The 19,390-nt window shown below is 72.2% G+C and overlaps 1 protein-coding gene across 1 annotated transcript; it reads right to left on the bottom strand.

Moving 5' to 3' along the window:
- Positions 1-1,386: 1,386 nt before the first annotated feature.
- Positions 1,387-18,992, bottom strand: COPS8 (COP9 signalosome subunit 8). The gene is made up of 8 exons (XM_060184127.1): positions 18,834-18,992; positions 6,475-6,545; positions 6,141-6,189; positions 3,350-3,482; positions 3,155-3,262; positions 2,853-2,915; positions 2,435-2,482; positions 1,387-1,609 (listed from the first exon to the last, which is right to left on the bottom strand). Exons 1-8 carry the CDS (start codon positions 18,909-18,911, stop codon positions 1,530-1,532), a joined length of 630 nt encoding a protein of 209 aa, XP_060040110.1. The 5' UTR covers positions 18,912-18,992; the 3' UTR covers positions 1,387-1,529.
- Positions 18,993-19,390: the final 398 nt, after the last annotated feature.

Here is a 19,390-nt window from a genome sequence, read left to right as displayed (position 1 = left end):
TCTCCAGTCCGGGGCCCCGACCCACACAGGCCTGTCCCCGGGTCACCCGCCAGGGCTCCTGCTCTCCAGCAGAAAGCACGCGAGGACCCCGGAGACCCTGACCTTGCTGCGGGGGAGGGGCAGGGGAGAGGGGAGGGGAGGGGGTTCCTAGGGACCCCCAGCAGGGCCTAAACACTGATGGGAGACAGGAGCCAGAGGAGCAGAGTCCGGGCCCAGATGTGGGGTCCCGTCGAGCAGCCGCGGCCTCTCCGGTCACAGACAGCCCGGCGGAGCCGTGTCTGCAGTGGAGCAGGTGAGGCAGCCGTGGGGAGCTCAGAGGCTGAGTGGAGCTGCCCTGGGACGCTGCAGCTCCTCTCCTGGGGAAGACTCCCCAGGAACCATACGCACCCATCACACCTGTGTCCACGGCAGCACAATGTCTAACAGCCAAAACCTGGAGGCCACCCAGGTGTCCGGCAGCAGGTGAGCGGCTGAGACAGCTATGGCCTATGTACGGTGGAATACTACTCAGCTGTGAAGAAGGATGAGGTCACCTTCTTCCCCTCATCCTGGATGAAGCCTGAAGGAATCCTGTGACGTGAGATCAGCCAGAGAGAGAAGGGTGAAGACGGGCTGGTCTCACTCAGGGACAGGAGCTGAGAAACCAGACAGAAGGGGACACAGCAGAGCGAGGGCTGGGCCTGGCGTGTTGGGGGTTCAGGTCCTGGTGGTGGAGGATGGGATGAGTGTGGGACTCGCAGGAGGCAGCTTTTCCCCACGTGCCCCAGTGGCTCGCTGTGACCCCGCCCGCCCCCCAGCAGTCTCTTCAGCCACCGCGGGGGGAGGTACGACTGACGTCCCGCGCCTCACCGGCTCCGGGGGTGACAGTCCTGTGCAGGCGGAGGGGCGGCCCTGACCCGCAGCCCCCCTGTCCTCGCCAGACACCTGCCACTGCTGACCAGTGTCCTGCCCGCGGGGCTGCTCGACCCGACCCCAGACCCGGACCCCTCCCGTGGGGAGGGAGCTGCCCCGGGCAGGACACAGCCGAGACCCCACTGCCACTGGCCACCGCAGCCCCAGTGGCCGAGCGTCAGGGCCCCAGAGACACTGTGTGCTTAGTCCCTGGACATTCGAACCCGGGGCCAGCACTTCCTCAAGACGGCCCCTGGCCGGCGACCCCAACCCCCAGCGGCAGGCGGCCTGAGAGCGCTCAGCCTGAGGGACAGACACCAACCACTGCCCGGACCCACCAGGTCAGTGCTGCAGGCCCGGCCTCACCGCTGCGCTGCCTTTTTCAGAGACAGACAGACAGACAGACAGACAGACAGACAGAATGAGAAGCTCCCGCCTCCTCGAGGAGACAGGGGAGCCTTCCCCAGAGCCGCGTCTGCAGGGAGGGCACCGCTCGAGAATTAAATATTTATTGACAGACACAGGAGGACCGGCGAGCCTGGACCCAGGACAGAGGGGCCGCCGGGTGCCCGGGAGGGCGGACGGGACGGGCGGGGACACGGGTCTGTCTGCGTGTCCGTCCTGGCGTCTGGCGGCGGTCAGTTCTCCAGGAAGGCCACGTAGTCGGTCAGCCTGGCCAGCTGCTGCTCGTTGGGGATGGCGGGGAGCGGGCCGGGTTCTGTGGGGGAAGCAGGTCAGGCCGGGCCAAGGTGCCCAGGGGTGGTGCCCGGGATTCACCGCTGACCCGTCTGAGCCGCCCCACGAGGACCCGGGTGCGAGCCCCTCCCCCCACCCCGGGCAGGGGAGCTTCAGGAGCAGGGGTAGGGCTGCGGGTCTCCGCCTCTCCACGCTGCCTCCCTCTCCCTCCAACTCCGCGTCTCCCTCCCTCTCCTCTGTCCCTCTCCACGTCTGTCTCCCTCTCCGCGTCTCCCTCCCTCTCCCTCCATCTCCGCGTCTCTGTCCCTCTCCGCATCTGTCTCCCTCCCTTCTCCAAGCTGCCTCCCTCTCCCTCCATCTCCGCGTCTCCCTCCGTCTCCCCGTCTGTCTCCCTCCCTCTCCGCGTCTCTGTCCGTCTCTGCATCTCTGTCCCTCTCTGCGTCTCCCTCCATCTCCTCTGTCCCTCTCCATGTCTGTCTCCCTCTCCCTCCATCTCCGCGTCTCTGTCCGTCTCTGCATCTCTGTCCCTCTCCGCGTCTCCCTCCATCTCCTCTGTCCCTCTCCATGTCTGTCTCCCTCTCCCTCCATCTCCGTGTCTCTGTCCGTCTCTGCATCTCTGTCCCTCTCCGCGTCTCCCTCCATCTCCGCGTCTCTGTCCCGTCCAGTGAAGTGGACAGTGGCCCCAGGGCAGCGCAGGGACAGACCTGGAGACCTGAGCCCACCCCCACCCCGTGCCCTCCCGCCCACCCTGGCCTGGCCGGGGCCCTGACGGCTCCTGCACCGAGAGGGGGCGAGGCCAGGCCCACCCGGGGGGCCGGGAGGAGCAGACAGACGGACAGACACATACCCGCCAGGGGGGTGAACCTGCTCATGGCTGCCTCCAGGGCTCCTGCGACTGAGGGAGCAGAGTGGTCAGAGCGTCGCCGCAGGAAGCCGAGCCCGGGTCCCGCAGTGTCTCCGCAGCGGCGGGAGAGGAGCCGGAGAGCGGCGCTCACTGGACTCCTGGCCGAGCGCACACTACGAGGACCCGGGTTCGAGCCCCCGCTCCCCCCTGCAGGGGTCTGTCTCTGTCCCACAGAGCAGAAAGAGTGGTCGTGGAGGTTCAGGGCCGCCCGCGTGGAGCTCCCAGGTGACAGCGGCTGAGAAGATGTGTCCCTCATGGGGACCAGCCTTGGGGACCAGGGCGTGGGGGCCACGGGGCAGATGACCCCCCCCCCCGTCCCCACCCCAGGCAAATGCCACCTGGAGTATCAGGAGGCGCCTACCTGGCTTCTTGGGCACCACCATCCTGGTGGTGGAGTCGGCCCGCCATCCTTGCTCTAGAACCCCTGCAACAGCACGGGTGGGGGTGGGGGTGCGGGTGGGTGAGCGAGTGGGGGGGTGAGGTGGGGGTTGTGGGGGGTGGGGGAGGCCCGTGCTCGAGGGGAGGGTCGTGACTGGGCAGGAGCAGCTGCACCCCCCCAACCCCCCATGGCCGGCAGGCAGGGATGGGGTGGGCGGAGAGCCGGGACCCCGGGAGTCAGAGGCAGGCGAGCTCCGCGCAGGGAGGGAGGCGTGATGGCGGCACCTTTGACGGCGTCCTCCACGGGCAGCCCCACGAAGGCGGCGAAGTCGTCGGCCAGGATGGAGGTGTAGGCCTGGGAGACCAGGGCCAGGGCGCGCCTGCGGGTGGCGTCTGCGGGGCGGGCACGGGGCCTTCAGACACGGGTGCCCACGGCAGAGCTGCCCCCCGCCCGCCCGGGACCGCGGCCTCCCCACCCACCTCTCAGTGCGTCCATGATGGGCTGCACTGTCTCCGACCACTGGTGGGCGCCGATGGTGCTGTAGACGCCGGGGAAGTCCCTCTGCCAGATGCGCTGCCCCACGGACCAGATGGCGCCCAGCTCCGAGTTGGCCTGCAAGTGGGTGCTGACTCAGGACGTGGGCGTTGACTCAGGACGCGGGTGCTGACTCAGGACGTGGGCGCTGACTCAGGACAGGGGCGCAGACTCAGGATGTGGGTGCTGACTCAGGACAGGGGCGCAGACTCAGGATGTGGGTGCTGACTCAGGACGCGGGCGCTGACTAAGGACGCGGGCGCTGACTCAGGACACGGGCGCTGACTCAGGACGCGGGTGCTGACTCAGGACGCGGGTGCTGACTCAGGACGCGGGCGCTGACTCAGGACGCGGGCGCTGACTCAGGACGTGGGCGCTGACTCACGACGCGGGCGCTGACTCAGGACACGGGCGCTGACTCAGGACGCGGGCGCTGACTCAGGACGCGGGTGCTGACTCAGGACGCGGGCGCTGACTCAGGACGCGGGCGCTGACTCAGGACGCGGGCGCTGACTCAGGACGCGGGCGCTGACTCAGGACGCGGGCGCTGACTCAGGACGCGGGCGCTGACTCAGGACGCGGGCGCTGACTCAGGACACGGGCGCTGACTCAGGACACGGGCGCTGACTCAGGACACGGGTGCTGACTCAGGACGCGGGTGCTGACTCAGGATGCGGGCGCTGACTCAGGACGCGGGCGTTGACTCAGTATGCGGGTGCTGACTCAGGACAGGGGTGCTGACTCAGGATGCGGGTGCTGATTCAGGACAGTGGTGCTGACTCAGGACGCGGGCGCTGACTCAGGACACGGGCGCTGACTCAGGACGCGGGCGCTGACTCAGGACGCGGGCGATGACTCAGGACGCGGGCGCTGACTCAGGACATGGGCGCTGACTCAGGACGCGGGTGCTGACTCAGGACACGGGCGCTGACTCAGGACGTGGGTGCTGACTCAGGACGCGGGTGCTGACTCAGGATGTGGGTGCTGACTCAGGACGCGGGTGCTGACTCAGGAAACGGGCGCTGACTCAGGACGTGGGTGCTGACTCAGGACGCGGGTGCTGACTCAGGACGTGGGTGCTGACTCAGGATGCGGGTGCTGATTCAGGACAGTGGTGCTGACTCAGGACGCGGGTGCTGACTCAGGACAGTGGTGCTGACTCAGGACACGGGCGCTGACTCAGGACGCGGGCGCTGACTCAGGACGCGGGCGCTGACTCAGGACGCGGGCGCTGACTCAGGACGCGGGCGCTGACTCAGGACGCGGGCGCTGACTCAGGACGCGGGCGCTGACTCAGGACGCGGGCGCTGACTCAGGACGCGGGCGCTGACTCAGGACACGGGCGCTGACTCAGGACACGGGCGCTGACTCAGGACACGGGTGCTGACTCAGGACGCGGGTGCTGACTCAGGATGCGGGCGCTGACTCAGGACGCGGGCGTTGACTCAGTATGCGGGTGCTGACTCAGGACAGGGGTGCTGACTCAGGATGCGGGTGCTGATTCAGGACAGTGGTGCTGACTCAGGACGCGGGCGCTGACTCAGGACACGGGCGCTGACTCAGGACGCGGGCGCTGACTCAGGACGCGGGCGCTGACTCAGGACGCGGGCGCTGACTCAGGACATGGGCGCTGACTCAGGACGCGGGTGCTGACTCAGGACACGGGCGCTGACTCAGGACGTGGGTGCTGACTCAGGACGCGGGTGCTGACTCAGGATGTGGGTGCTGACTCAGGACGCGGGTGCTGACTCAGGAAACGGGCGCTGACTCAGGACGTGGGTGCTGACTCAGGACGCGGGTGCTGACTCAGGACGTGGGTGCTGACTCAGGATGCGGGTGCTGATTCAGGACAGTGGTGCTGACTCAGGACGCGGGTGCTGACTCAGGACAGTGGTGCTGACTCAGGACGCGGGCGCTGACTCAGGATGCGGGCGCTGACTCAGGACAGGGGTGCTGACTCAGGACGCGGGTGCTGACTCAGGACAGGGGTGCTGACTCAGGACGCGGGTGCTGACTCAGGACGTGGGTGCTGACTCAGGACGCGGGCGCTGACTCAGGACGCGGGCGCTGACTCAGGACAGGGGTGCTGACTCAGGACGCGGGTGCTGACTCAGGACGCGGGTGCTGACTCAGGACGCGGGTGCTGACTCAGGACGTGGGTGCTGACTCAGGACGCGGGCGCTGACTCAGGACGTGGGTGCTGACTCAGGACGCGGGTGCTGACTCAGGACGTGGGTGCTGACTCAGGACGCGGGTGCTGACTCAGGACGCGGGTGCTGACTCAGGACAGGGGTGCTGACTCAGGACGCGGGTGCTGACTCAGGATGTGGGTGCTGACTCAGGGACGCCAGCACTGTCACCAGGGCACAAGGACCCGGGTTCAAGCCCCACTCCCCTCCTCCAGGGGGAAAGCCTCACGAGTGATGAAGCAAGGCTGCAGGTGTCTGTCTCTCCCTCTCAGTATCTGGCCGTCTCTGTCTGTCTGTCTCTGTGCCCCAGTATCTGGCTATCTCTCCGTCTGTCTGTCTGTCTGCCTCTGTGCCCCAGTATCTTGCTATCTCTCCGTCTGTCTGTCTGTCTGCCTCTGTGCCCCAGTATCTGGCTATCTCCCCGTCTGTCTGTCTGTCTCTGTGCCCCAGTATCTGGCTATCTCTCTGTCTCCGTCTGTCTGTCTGTCTCCGTCCCGAGGGTGAAGACCAGGACAAGCAGGAAGGACGGTCCCGCGGCGACACTCACGGACTTGATGGCGGGCGGGATCCGCTTCCACAGGTACCTGGCGTTGTTCCTGGGTGGCGGGAGACCTTCCGTCAGGGCGGCACGCGGGAGACCCTCGCCCGGAGGCGACTCTGGGGCCGTCTGTCCGTCTGTCCGTCCGTCCGTCCGCAGGTCAGGGAACGGCCCCACCCCCACCCCCACCCCGCGGAGGCCAGGCTGCAGGGGTCTCTGTCTCTCTGTCTCCCCCTCCGTCTCCGGCTGCCTGGGGGGGGTCGGCTGTCTGTCTGTCTGCCGCCAGCTGGTAAACAGAAGCGACAACGCCGTGGGGGGGCTGGAACGCGGTCGGGCGGCTCACGTGTCCTTGTGCAGCAGGTACAGGGCCAGCAGCTGCGCGTACAGCGGGGGCGTCGCCACGCCGCCAGGGGCCTGCGGACCGACAGACGGACGGACGGATCAGCAGGACTCGGCGCCACCCGGCTGGGCGCTGGGTGCTGGGTGCTGGGCGCTGGGTGCTGGGCGCTGGGGGGCTGTCACCCGGCTGGGTGCTGGGTGCTGGGCGCTGGGTGCTGGGCGCTGGGTGCTGGGCGCTGGGTGCTGGGTGCTGGGCGCTGGGTGTGGGTGCTGAGTGCTGGGTGCTGGGTGCTGGGGGGCTGTCACCCGGCTGGGTGCTGAGTGCTGGGTGCTGAGTGCTGGGTGCTGGGTGCTGAGTGCTGGGTGCTGGGGGGCTGTCACCCGGCTGGGTGCTGGGTGCTGGGTGCTGGGCGCTGGGGGGCTGTCACCCGGCTGGGCGCTGGGTGCTGGGCGCTGGGTGCTGGGCGCTGGGTGCTGGGCGCTGGGTGCTGAGTGCTGGGTGCTGGGCGCTGGGGGGCTGTCACCCGGCTGGGCGCTGGGTGCTGGGTGCTGGGCGCTGGGTGCTGGGCGCTGGGTGCTGGGCGCTGGGGGGCTGTCACCCGGCTGGGCGCTGGGTGCTGGGTGCTGGGCGCTGGGTGCTGGGCGCTGGGTGCTGGGTGCTGGGCGCTGGGCGCTGAGTGCTGGGTGCTGGGCGCTGGGCGCTGGGCGCTGGGTGCTGGGCGCTGGGGGGCTGTCACCCGGCTGGGTGCTGAGTGCTGGGTGCTGGGCGCTGGGCGCTGGGTGCTGGGCGCTGGGTGCTGGGCGCTGGGGGGCTGTCACCCGGCTGGGTGCTGAGTGCTGGGTGCTGGGTGCTGGGCGCTGGGTGCTGAGTGCTGGGTGCTGGGTGCTGGGTGCTGAGTGCTGGGTGCTGGGTGCTGGGGGGCTGTCACCCGGCTGGGTGCTGGGTGCTGGGCGCTGGGGGGCTGTCACCCGGCTGGGCGCTGGGTGCTGGGCGCTGGGCGCTGGGGGGCTGTCACCCGGCTGGGTGCTGGGCGCTGGGCGCTGGGCGCTGGGCGCTGGGCGCTGGGCGCTGGGTGCTGGGCGCTGGGGGGCTGTCACCCGGCTGGGTGCTGGGTGCTGGGTGCTGGGCGCTGGGGGGCTGTCACCCGGCTGGGTGCTGGGTGCTGGGTGCTGGGCGCTGGGGGGCTGTCACCCGGCTGGGCGCTGGGCGCTGGGTGCTGGGGGGCTGTCACCCGGCTGGGCGCTGGGTGCTGGGTGCTGGGCGCTGGGTGCTGGGTGCTGGGGGGCTGTCACCCGGCTGGGTGCTGGGTGCTGGGCGCTGGGTGTGGGTGCTGAGTGCTGGGTGCTGGGGGGCTGTCACCCGGCTGGGTGCTGAGTGCTGGGTGCTGAGTGCTGGGTGCTGGGTGCTGAGTGCTGGGTGCTGGGTGCTGGGGGGCTGTCACCCGGCTGGGTGCTGGGTGCTGGGTGCTGGGCGCTGGGCGCTGGGTGCTGGGCGCTGTCACCCGGCTGGGCGCTGGGTGCTGGGCGCTGGGTGCTGGGCGCTGGGTGCTGGGTGCTGGGTGCTGGGCGCTGGGTGCTGAGTGCTGGGTGCTGGGTGCTGGGCGCTGGGGGGCTGTCACCCGGCTGGGCGCTGGGTGCTGGGTGCTGGGCGCTGGGTGCTGGGCGCTGGGTGCTGGGTGCTGGGCGCTGGGGGGCTGTCACCCGGCTGGGTGCTGGGTGCTGGGTGCTGGGCGCTGGGTGCTGGGTGCTGGGTGCTGGGCGCTGGGTGCTGGGCGCTGGGTGCTGAGTGCTGGGTGCTGGGTGCTGGGCGCTGGGTGCTGGGCGCTGGGTGCTGGGCGCTGGGGGGCTGTCACCCGGCTGGGTGCTGAGTGCTGGGTGCTGGGTGCTGGGCGCTGGGCGCTGGGTGCTGGGTGCTGGGCGCTGGGTGCTGAGTGCTGGGTGCTGAGTGCTGGGTGCTGGGTGCTGGGCGCTGGGTGCTGGGCGCTGGGTGCTGGGCGCTGGGGGGCTGTCACCCGGCTGGGTGCTGAGTGCTGGGTGCTGGGTGCTGGGCGCTGGGTGCTGAGTGCTGGGTGCTGGGTGCTGGGTGCTGAGTGCTGGGTGCTGGGCGCTGGGGGGCTGTCACCCGGCTGGGTGCTGAGTGCTGGGCGCTGGGTGCTGGGCGCTGGGGGGCTGTCACCCGGCTGGGTGCTGAGTGCTGGGTGCTGGGTGCTGGGCGCTGGGGGGCTGTCACCCGGCTGGGCGCTGGGTGCTGGGCGCTGGGTGCTGGGGGGCTGTCACCCGGCTGGGTGCTGAGTGCTGGGCGCTGGGTGCTGGGGGGCTGTCACCCGGCTGGGTGCTGGGTGCTGGGTGCTGGGCGCTGGGTGCTGGGTGCTGGGTGCTGGGTGCTGGGGGGCTGTCACCCGGCTGGGCGCTGGGTGCTGGGTGCTGGGCGCTGGGTGCTGGGGGGCTGTCACCCGGCTGGGTGCTGGGTGCTGGGCGCTGGGTGTGGGTGCTGAGTGCTGGGTGCTGGGTGCTGGGGGGCTGTCACCCGGCTGGGTGCTGAGTGCTGGGTGCTGGGTGCTGAGTGCTGGGTGCTGGGTGCTGGGGGGCTGTCACCCGGCTGGGTGCTGGGTGCTGGGTGCTGGGCGCTGGGTGCTGGGCGCTGGGGGGCTGTCACCCGGCTGGGCGCTGGGTGCTGGGTGCTGGGCGCTGGGTGCTGGGCGCTGGGTGCTGGGTGCTGGGCGCTGGGTGCTGGGTGCTGGGTGCTGGGCGGCTGTCACCCGGCTGGGCGCTGGGTGCTGGGTGCTGGGCGCTGGGCGCTGGGTGCTGGGTGCTGGGCGCTGGGGGGCTGTCACCCGGCTGGGCGCTGGGTGCTGGGCGCTGGGTGCTGGGTGCTGGGCGCTGGGTGCTGGGCGCTGGGTGCTGAGTGCTGGGTGCTGGGTGCTGGGCGCTGGGTGCTGGGCGCTGGGTGCTGGGCGCTGGGGGGCTGTCACCCGGCTGGGTGCTGAGTGCTGGGTGCTGGGTGCTGGGCGCTGGGTGCTGGGCGCTGGGTGCTGAGTGCTGGGTGCTGAGTGCTGGGTGCTGGGTGCTGGGCGCTGGGTGCTGGGCGCTGGGGGGCTGTCACCCGGCTGGGTGCTGAGTGCTGGGTGCTGGGTGCTGGGCGCTGGGTGCTGGGTGCTGGGTGCTGGGTGCTGAGTGCTGGGTGCTGGGCGCTGGGGGGCTGTCACCCGGCTGGGTGCTGAGTGCTGGGCGCTGGGTGCTGGGCGCTGGGGGGCTGTCACCCGGCTGGGCGCTGGGTGCTGGGCGCTGGGTGCTGGGGGGCTGTCACCCGGCTGGGTGCTGGGTGCTGGGTGCTGGGTGCTGGGCGCTGGGTGCTGAGTGCTGGGTGCTGGGTGCTGGGCGCTGGGTGCTGGGTGCTGAGTGCTGGGTGCTGGGTGCTGGGGGGCTGTCACCCGGCTGGGTGCTGAGTGCTGGGTGCTGGGTGCTGAGTGCTGGGTGCTGGGGGGCTGTCACCCGGCTGGGTGCTGAGTGCTGGGTGCTGGGCGCTGGGTGCTGGGCGCTGGGGGGCTGTCACCCGGCTGGGCGCTGGGTGCTGGGCGCTGGGTGCTGGGGGGCTGTCACCCGGCTGGGTGCTGAGTGCTGGGCGCTGGGTGCTGGGGGGCTGTCACCCGGCTGGGTGCTGGGTGCTGGGTGCTGGGTGCTGGGCGCTGGGTGCTGAGTGCTGGGTGCTGGGTGCTGGGGGGCTGTCACCCGGCTGGGCGCTGGGTGCTGGGTGCTGGGCGCTGGGTGCTGGGTGCTGGGGGGCTGTCACCCGGCTGGGTGCTGGGTGCTGGGCGCTGGGTGTGGGTGCTGAGTGCTGGGTGCTGGGTGCTGGGGGGCTGTCACCCGGCTGGGTGCTGGGTGCTGGGCGCTGGGTGTGGGTGCTGAGTGCTGGGTGCTGGGTGCTGGGGGGCTGTCACCCGGCTGGGTGCTGAGTGCTGGGTGCTGAGTGCTGGGTGCTGGGTGCTGAGTGCTGGGTGCTGGGGGGCTGTCACCCGGCTGGGTGCTGGGTGCTGGGTGCTGGGCGCTGGGTGCTGGGCGCTGGGGGGCTGTCACCCGGCTGGGCGCTGGGTGCTGGGTGCTGGGCGCTGGGTGCTGGGCGCTGGGTGCTGGGTGCTGGGTGCTGGGCGCTGGGTGCTGAGTGCTGGGTGCTGGGCGGCTGTCACCCGGCTGGGCGCTGGGTGCTGGGTGCTGGGCGCTGGGGGGCTGTCACCCGGCTGGGTGCTGGGCGCTGGGTGCTGGGCGCTGGGGGGCTGTCACCCGGCTGGGCGCTGGGTGCTGGGTGCTGGGCGCTGGGTGCTGGGCGCTGGGTGCTGGGTGCTGGGGGGCTGTCACCCGGCTGGGTGCTGGGTGCTGGGTGCTGGGCGCTGGGTGCTGGGTGCTGGGTGCTGGGCGCTGGGCGCTGGGCGCTGAGTGCTGGGTGCTGGGTGCTGGGCGCTGGGTGCTGGGCGCTGGGTGCTGGGCGCTGGGGGGCTGTCACCCGGCTGGGTGCTGAGTGCTGGGTGCTGGGTGCTGGGCGCTGGGTGCTGGGCGCTGGGTGCTGGGTGCTGAGTGCTGGGTGCTGGGTGCTGGGCGCTGGGTGCTGGGCGCTGGGTGCTGGGCGCTGGGGGGCTGTCACCCGGCTGGGTGCTGAGTGCTGGGTGCTGGGTGCTGGGCGCTGGGCGCTGGGTGCTGGGTGCTGGGTGCTGAGTGCTGGGTGCTGGGCGCTGGGGGGCTGTCACCCGGCTGGGTGCTGAGTGCTGGGCGCTGGGTGCTGGGCGCTGGGGGGCTGTCACCGGGCTGGGTGCTGAGTGCTGGGTGCTGGGTGCTGGGCGCTGGGGGGCTGTCACCCGGCTGGGCGCTGGGTGCTGGGTGCTGGGTGCTGGGGGGCTGTCACCCGGCTGGGTGCTGAGTGCTGGGCGCTGGGTGCTGGGGGGCTGTCACCCGGCTGGGTGCTGGGTGCTGGGTGCTGGGTGCTGGGCGCTGGGCGCTGAGTGCTGGGTGCTGGGTGCTGGGGGGCTGTCACCCGGCTGGGCGCTGGGTGCTGGGTGCTGGGTGCTGAGTGCTGGGTGCTGGGGGGCTGTCACCCGGCTGGGCGCTGGGTGCTGGGTGCTGGGCGCTGGGTGCTGGGTGCTGGGGGGCTGTCACCCGGCTGGGTGCTGAGTGCTGGGTGCTGAGTGCTGGGTGCTGAGTGCTGGGTGCTGGGTGCTGGGTGCTGGGCGCTGGGCGCTGGGTGCTGGGTGCTGGGGGGCTGTCACCCGGCTGGGCGCTGGGTGCTGGGTGCTGGGCGCTGGGTGCTGGGCGCTGGGTGCTGGGTGCTGGGCGCTGGGGGGCTGTCACCCGGCTGGGTGCTGGGTGCTGGGTGCTGGGCGCTGGGTGCTGGGTGCTGGGTGCTGGGTGCTGGGCGCTGGGTGCTGAGTGCTGGGTGCTGGGTGCTGGGCGCTGGGTGCTGGGTGCTGGGCGCTGGGTGCTGGGTGCTGGGCGCTGGGGGGCTGTCACCCGGCTGGGTGCTGAGTGCTGGGTGCTGAGTGCTGGGCGCTGGGTGCTGGGCGCTGGGTGCTGGGTGCTGAGTGCTGAGTGCTGGGTGCTGGGGGGCTGTCACCCGGCTGGGCGCTGGGTGCTGGGCGCTGGGCGCTGGGCGCTGGGTGCTGGGTGCTGAGTGCTGAGTGCTGGGTGCTGGGGGGCTGTCACCCGGCTGGGTGCTGGGCGCTGGGTGCTGGGCGCTGGGCGCTGGGTGCTGGGTGCTGAGTGCTGAGTGCTGGGTGCTGGGGGGCTGTCACCCGGCTGGGCGCTGGGTGCTGGGTGCTGGGCGCTGGGTGCTGGGCGCTGGGTGCTGGGTGCTGAGTGCTGAGTGCTGGGTGCTGGGGGGCTGTCACCCGGCTGGGCGCTGGGTGCTGGGTGCTGGGCGCTGGGTGCTGGGCGCTGGGTGCTGGGTGCTGGGTGCTGGGTGCTGAGTGCTGAGTGCTGGGTGCTGGGGGGCTGTCACCCGGCTGGGCGCTGGGCGCTGGGCGCTGGGTGCTGGGTGCTGAGTGCTGAGTGCTGGGTGCTGGGGGGCTGTCACCCGGCTGGGTGCTGAGTGCTGGGCGCTGGGTGCTGGGCGCTGGGTGCTGGGCGCTGGGCGCTGGGTGCTGAGTGCTGGGTGCTGGGCGCTGGGCGCTGGGCGCTGGGTGCTGGGTGCTGGGGGGCTGTCACCCGGCTGGGCGCTGGGTGCTGGGTGCTGGGCGCTGGGTGCTGGGTGCTGGGCGCTGGGTGCTGGGCGCTGGGCGCTGGGTGCTGGGTGCTGGGTGCTGGGTGCTGGGTGCTGGGTGCTGGGCGCTGGGGGGCTGTCACCCGGCTGGGTGCTGAGTGCTGGGTGCTGGGCGCTGGGTGCTGGGTGCTGGGTGCTGGGCGCTGGGTGCTGGGCGCTGGGTGCTGAGTGCTGGGTGCTGGGTGCTGGGCGCTGGGTGCTGGGTGCTGGGCGCTGGGTGCTGGGTGCTGGGCGCTGGGGGGCTGTCACCCGGCTGGGTGCTGAGTGCTGGGTGCTGAGTGCTGGGCGCTGGGTGCTGGGCGCTGGGTGCTGGGTGCTGAGTGCTGGGTGCTGGGGGGCTGTCACCCGGCTGGGCGCTGGGCGCTGGGCGCTGGGTGCTGGGTGCTGAGTGCTGAGTGCTGGGTGCTGGGGGGCTGTCACCCGGCTGGGTGCTGAGTGCTGGGCGCTGGGTGCTGGGCGCTGGGCGCTGGGCGCTGGGTGCTGGGTGCTGGGTGCTGAGTGCTGGGTGCTGGGGGGCTGTCACCCGGCTGGGCGCTGGGCGCTGGGTGCTGGGTGCTGGGTGCTGGGTGCTGGGTGCTGGGTGCTGAGTGCTGGGTGCTGGGGGGCTGTCACCCGGCTGGGCGCTGGGCGCTGGGCGCTGGGTGCTGGGTGCTGGGCGCTGGGTGCTGGGCGCTGGGGGGCTGTCACCCGGCTGGGTGCTGGGTGCTGGGCGCTGGGTGCTGGGCGCTGGGCGCTGGGTGCTGGGTGCTGGGTGCTGAGTGCTGGGTGCTGGGGGGCTGTCACCCGGCTGGGCGCTGGGTGCTGGGTGCTGGGCGCTGGGTGCTGGGCGCTGGGCGCTGGGTGCTGGGTGCTGAGTGCTGAGTGCTGGGTGCTGGGGGGCTGTCACCCGGCTGGGCGCTGGGCGCTGGGCGCTGGGTGCTGGGTGCTGAGTGCTGAGTGCTGGGTGCTGGGGGGCTGTCACCCGGCTGGGTGCTGAGTGCTGGGCGCTGGGCGCTGGGCGCTGGGCGCTGGGCGCTGGGTGCTGGGTGCTGAGTGCTGGGTGCTGGGGGGCTGTCACCCGGCTGGGCGCTGGGCGCTGGGCGCTGGGTGCTGGGTGCTGGGTGCTGAGTGCTGGGTGCTGGGGGGCTGTCACCCGGCAGGGCGCTGGGTGCTGGGTGCTGGGCGCTGGGTGCTGGGTGCTGGGTGCTGGGCGCTGGGTGCTGGGCGCTGGGTGCTGAGTGCTGGGTGCTGGGTGCTGGGCGCTGGGTGCTGGGTGCTGGGCGCTGGGGGGCTGTCACCCGGCTGGGTGCTGAGTGCTGGGTGCTGGGCGCTGGGTGCTGGGTGCTGGGTGCTGGGCGCTGGGTGCTGGGCGCTGGGTGCTGAGTGCTGGGTGCTGGGTGCTGGGCGCTGGGTGCTGGGTGCTGGGCGCTGGGTGCTGGGCGCTGGGGGGCTGTCACCCGGCTGGGTGCTGAGTGCTGGGTGCTGAGTGCTGGGCGCTGGGTGCTGGGCGCTGGGTGCTGGGTGCTGAGTGCTGAGTGCTGGGTGCTGGGGGGCTGTCACCCGGCTGGGCGCTGGGCGCTGGGCGCTGGGTGCTGGGTGCTGAGTGCTGAGTGCTGGGTGCTGGGGGGCTGTCACCTGGCTGGGCGCTGGGCGCTGGGCGCTGGGTGCTGGGTGCTGGGTGCTGGGCGCTGGGTGCTGGGCGCTGGGGGGCTGTCACCCGGCTGGGTGCTGGGTGCTGGGCGCTGGGTGCTGGGCGCTGGGTGCTGGGTGCTGGGTGCTGAGTGCTGGGTGCTGGGCGCTGGGTGCTGGGCGCTGGGCGCTGGGTGCTGGGTGCTGGGTGCTGGGCGCTGGGCGCTGGGTGCTGGGTGCTGAGTGCTGAGTGCTGGGTGCTGGGGGGCTGTCACCCGGCTGGGCGCTGGGCGCTGGGCGCTGGGTGCTGGGTGCTGAGTGCTGAGTGCTGGGTGCTGGGGGGCTGTCACCCGGCTGGGTGCTGAGTGCTGGGCGCTGGGCGCTGGGCGCTGGGTGCTGGGCGCTGGGCGCTGGGTGCTGGGTGCTGGGTGCTGAGTGCTGAGTGCTGGGTGCTGGGGGGCTGTCACCCGGCTGGGCGCTGGGCGCTGGGCGCTGGGCGCTGGGCGCTGGGTGCTGGGTGCTGGGTGCTGGGTGCTGAGTGCTGGGTGCTGGGGGGCTGTCACCCGGCTGGGCGCTGGGCGCTGGGTGCTGAGTGCTGGGTGCTGGGTGCTGGGTGCTGAGTGCTGGGTGCTGGGCGCTGGGGGGCTGTCACCCGGCTGGGTGCTGAGTGCTGGGTGCTGGGTGCTGGGCGCTGGGGGGCTGTCACCCGGCTGGGCGCTGGGTGCTGGGTGCTGGGTGCTGGGGGGCTGTCACCCGGCTGGGTGCTGAGTGCTGGGTGCTGGGTGCTGGGTGCTGAGTGCTGGGTGCTGGGCGCTGGGGGGCTGTCACCCGGCTGGGTGCTGAGTGCTGGGCGCTGGGTGCTGGGCGCTGGGGGGCTGTCACCCGGCTGGGCGCTGGGTGCTGGGTGCTGGGTGCTGGGGGGCTGTCACCCGGCTGGGTGCTGAGTGCTGGGCGCTGAGTGCTGGGCGCTGGGCGCTGGGCGCTGAGTGCTGAGTGCTGGGTGCTGGGGGGCTGTCACCCGGCTGGGCGCTGAGTGCTGGGCGCTGGGCGCTGGGCGCTGGGTGCTGGGCGCTGGGCGCTGGGTGCTGGGTGCTGGGTGCTGAGTGCTGAGTGCTGGGTGCTGGGGGGCTGTCACCCGGCTGGGCGCTGGGCGCTGGGCGCTGGGCGCTGGGCGCTGGGTGCTGGGTGCTGGGTGCTGGGTGCTGGGTGCTGAGTGCTGGGTGCTGGGGGGCTGTCACCCGGCTGGGCGCTGGGCGCTGGGTGCTGAGTGCTGGGTGCTGGGTGCTGGGTGCTGAGTGCTGGGTGCTGGGCGCTGGGGGGCTGTCACCCGGCTGGGTGCTGAGTGCTGGGTGCTGGGTGCTGGGCGCTGGGGGGCTGTCACCCGGCTGGGCGCTGGGTGCTGGGTGCTGGGTGCTGGGGGGCTGTCACCCGGCTGGGTGCTGAGTGCTGGGTGCTGGGTGCTGGGTGCTGAGTGCTGGGTGCTGGGCGCTGGGGGGCTGTCACCCGGCTGGGTGCTGAGTGCTGGGCGCTGGGTGCTGGGCGCTGGGGGGCTGTCACCCGGCTGGGCGCTGGGTGCTGGGTGCTGGGTGCTGGGGGGCTGTCACCCGGCTGGGTGCTGAGTGCTGGGCGCTGAGTGCTGGGTGCTGGGCGCTGGGTGCTGAGTGCTGAGTGCTGGGTGCTGGGGGGCTGTCACCCGGCTGGGCGCTGGGTGCTGGGCGCTGGGCGCTGGGCGCTGGGTGCTGGGTGCTGAGTGCTGAGTGCTGGGTGCTGGGGGGCTGTCACCCGGCTGGGTGCTGGGCGCTGGGTGCTGGGCGCTGGGCGCTGGGTGCTGGGTGCTGAGTGCTGAGTGCTGGGTGCTGGGGGGCTGTCACCCGGCTGGGTGCTGAGTGCTGGGTGCTGGGCGCTGGGCGCTGGGTGCTGGGTGCTGAGTGCTGAGTGCTGGGTGCTGGGGGGCTGTCACCCGGCTGGGTGCTGAGTGCTGGGTGCTGGGCGCTGGGTGCTGGGTGCTGAGTGCTGAGTGCTGGGTGCTGGGGGGCTGTCACCCGGCTGGGCGCTGGGTGCTGGGTGCTTGGCGCTGGGTGCTGGGCGCTGGGCGCTGGGTGCTGGGTGCTGAGTGCTGAGTGCTGGGTGCTGGGGGGCTGTCACCCGGCTGGGCGCTGGGTGCTGGGTGCTGGGTGCTGGGCGCTGGGTGCTGGGTGCTGGGTGCTGAGTGCTGGGTGCTGAGTGCTGAGTGCTGGGTGCTGGGGGGCTGTCACCCGGCTGGGCGCTGGGTGCTGGGCGCTGGGTGCTGGGTGCTGGGTGCTGGGTGCTGAGTGCTGAGTGCTGGGTGCTGGGGGGCTGTCACCCGGCTGGGCGCTGGGTGCTGGGTGCTGGGTGCTGAGTGCTGAGTGCTGGGTGCTGGGGGGCTGTCACCCGGCTGGGTGCTGAGTGCTGGGCGCTGGGTGCTGGGCGCTGGGGGGCTGTCACCCGGCTGGGTGCTGAGTGCTGGGCGCTGGGTGCTGGGCGCTGGGTGCTGGGTGCTGGGCGCTGGGTGCTGGGCGCTGGGTGCTGGGTGCTGGGTGCTGAGTGCTGAGTGCTGGGCGCTGGGTGTGGGTGCTGAGTGCTGGGTGCTGGGTGCTGGGGGCTGTCACCCGGCTGGGTGCTGAGTGCTGGGTGCTGGGTGCTGGGGGGCTGTCACCCGGCTGGGTGCTGAGTGCTGGGTGCTGGGTGCTGGGTGCTGAGTGCTGGGTGCTGGGCGCTGGGGGGCTGTCACCCGGCTGGGTGCTGAGTGCTGGGCGCTGGGTGCTGGGCGCTGGGGGGCTGTCACCCGGCTGGGCGCTGGGTGCTGGGTGCTGGGTGCTGGGGGGCTGTCACCCGGCTGGGTGCTGAGTGCTGGGCGCTGAGTGCTGGGTGCTGGGCGCTGGGTGCTGAGTGCTGAGTGCTGGGTGCTGGGGGGCTGTCACCCGGCTGGGCGCTGGGTGCTGGGCGCTGGGCGCTGGGCGCTGGGTGCTGGGTGCTGAGTGCTGAGTGCTGGGTGCTGGGGGGCTGTCACCCGGCTGGGTGCTGGGCGCTGGGTGCTGGGCGCTGGGCGCTGGGTGCTGGGTGCTGAGTGCTGAGTGCTGGGTGCTGGGGGGCTGTCACCCGGCTGGGTGCTGAGTGCTGGGTGCTGGGCGCTGGGCGCTGGGTGCTGGGTGCTGAGTGCTGAGTGCTGGGTGCTGGGGGGCTGTCACCCGGCTGGGTGCTGAGTGCTGGGTGCTGGGTGCTGGGCGCTGGGCGCTGGGTGCTGGGTGCTGAGTGCTGAGTGCTGGGTGCTGGGGGGCTGTCACCCGGCTGGGCGCTGGGTGCTGGGTGCTGGGCGCTGGGTGCTGGGCGCTGGGCGCTGGGTGCTGGGTGCTGAGTGCTGAGTGCTGGGTGCTGGGGGGCTGTCACCCGGCTGGGCGCTGGGTGCTGGGTGCTGGGTGCTGGGTGCTGGGCGCTGGGTGCTGGGTGCTGGGTGCTGGGTGCTGAGTGCTGGGTGCTGAGTGCTGAGTGCTGGGTGCTGGGGGGCTGTCACCCGGCTGGGCGCTGGGTGCTGGGCGCTGGGTGCTGGGTGCTGGGTGCTGGGTGCTGAGTGCTGAGTGCTGGGTGCTGGGGGGCTGTCACCCGGCTGGGCGCTGGGTGCTGGGTGCTGGGTGCTGAGTGCTGAGTGCTGGGTGCTGGGGGGCTGTCACCCGGCTGGGTGCTGAGTGCTGGGCGCTGGGTGCTGGGCGCTGGGTGCTGGGTGCTGGGCGCTGGGTGCTGGGTGCTGGGCGCTGGGTGCTGGGCGCTGGGTGCTGGGTGCTGGGTGCTGAGTGCTGAGTGCTGGGTGCTGGGGGGCTGTCACCCGGCTGGGCGCTGGGTGCTGGGCGCTGGGTGCTGGGTGCTGGGTGCTGGGTGCTGAGTGCTGAGTGCTGGGTGCTGGGGGGCTGTCACCCGGCTGGGCGCTGGGTGCTGGGTGCTGGGTGCTGAGTGCTGAGTGCTGGGTGCTGGGGGGCTGTCACCCGGCTGGGTGCTGAGTGCTGGGCGCTGGGTGCTGGGCGCTGGGGGGCTGTCACCCGGCTGGGTGCTGAGTGCTGGGCGCTGGGTGCTGGGCGCTGGGTGCTGGGTGCTGGGCGCTGGGTGCTGGGTGCTGGGCGCTGGGTGCTGGGCGCTGGGTGCTGGGTGCTGGGTGCTGAGTGCTGAGTGCTGGGTGCTGGGGGGCTGTCACCCGGCTGGGCGCTGGGCGCTGGGCGCTGGGCGCTGGGTGTGGGTGCTGAGTGCTGAGTGCTGGGTGCTGGGGGCTGTCACCCGGCTGGGCGCTGGGCGCTGGGCGCTGGGCGCTGGGCGCTGGGTGCGGGGCCGCCATGTGGGTGGGGCGTCGCCTTTAACCGCAGGCGGGCGGCCGAGAGGCTCCGACACGGGGCGAGCGGCGCAGCCACCATGGCGAGACCCCGAGGGAGCCGCCCGCCGCCTCCCGCTCCCGCTCCCGCCGCCCGCCGCCCGCCGCCCGCCGCCCGCCGCCCGCCGCCGCCCACCTCCAGCTCCTGGCTCTCGCACTGGTCCAGCAGCTTCCGGAAGCTGAAGGCGCCTTCCGCCATCACGGCCACGGGCATCTTCCCGGCCGGCCGGTCCCCGGGCGCTCCGCGAGCGGCGCTCCGCGATGACGTCAGGCCGACGCACGCCCCGGCGCAGGAACGTGACGTCACCTCCAACGCGTCCCGGGACGTCTGCGCGCGTGGGCGGGGCCCAGCCGGCGGGGGCGGGGCCTAGCAGTCGGGGGCGGGGCCGAGCCGGCGGGGGTGTTGGGCGGCGCTCTGGCCGGCGGTCTCTCTGCTCCGGAGGACCGGCGGGACCCGGCCGGAAGTGCCCAGCGAGCCGGAAGTGAGGCGTCTGCGGCCGGGCCGGGGCGGCTTCTTGTGCCAGGGGCGTCGGTGCTCGTCTCTGCTGCTCCGCTGGGAAATACCGACAGTAATACCGACAGTAATCATAACAGTAATACCGACAGTAATCATAACAGTAATCATAACAGTAATACCGACAGTAATCATAACAGTAATCATAACAGTAATACCGACAGTAATCATAACAGCAC

This window comes from Erinaceus europaeus, unplaced genomic scaffold, assembly GCF_950295315.1.
Source record: "Erinaceus europaeus unplaced genomic scaffold, mEriEur2.1 scaffold_760, whole genome shotgun sequence".
NCBI classification, from domain to species: Eukaryota; Metazoa; Chordata; class Mammalia; order Eulipotyphla; family Erinaceidae; genus Erinaceus; species Erinaceus europaeus.
Note: the sequence above shows the minus strand (reverse complement) of the source record. Positions and strands in the feature narration are given on the sequence as shown.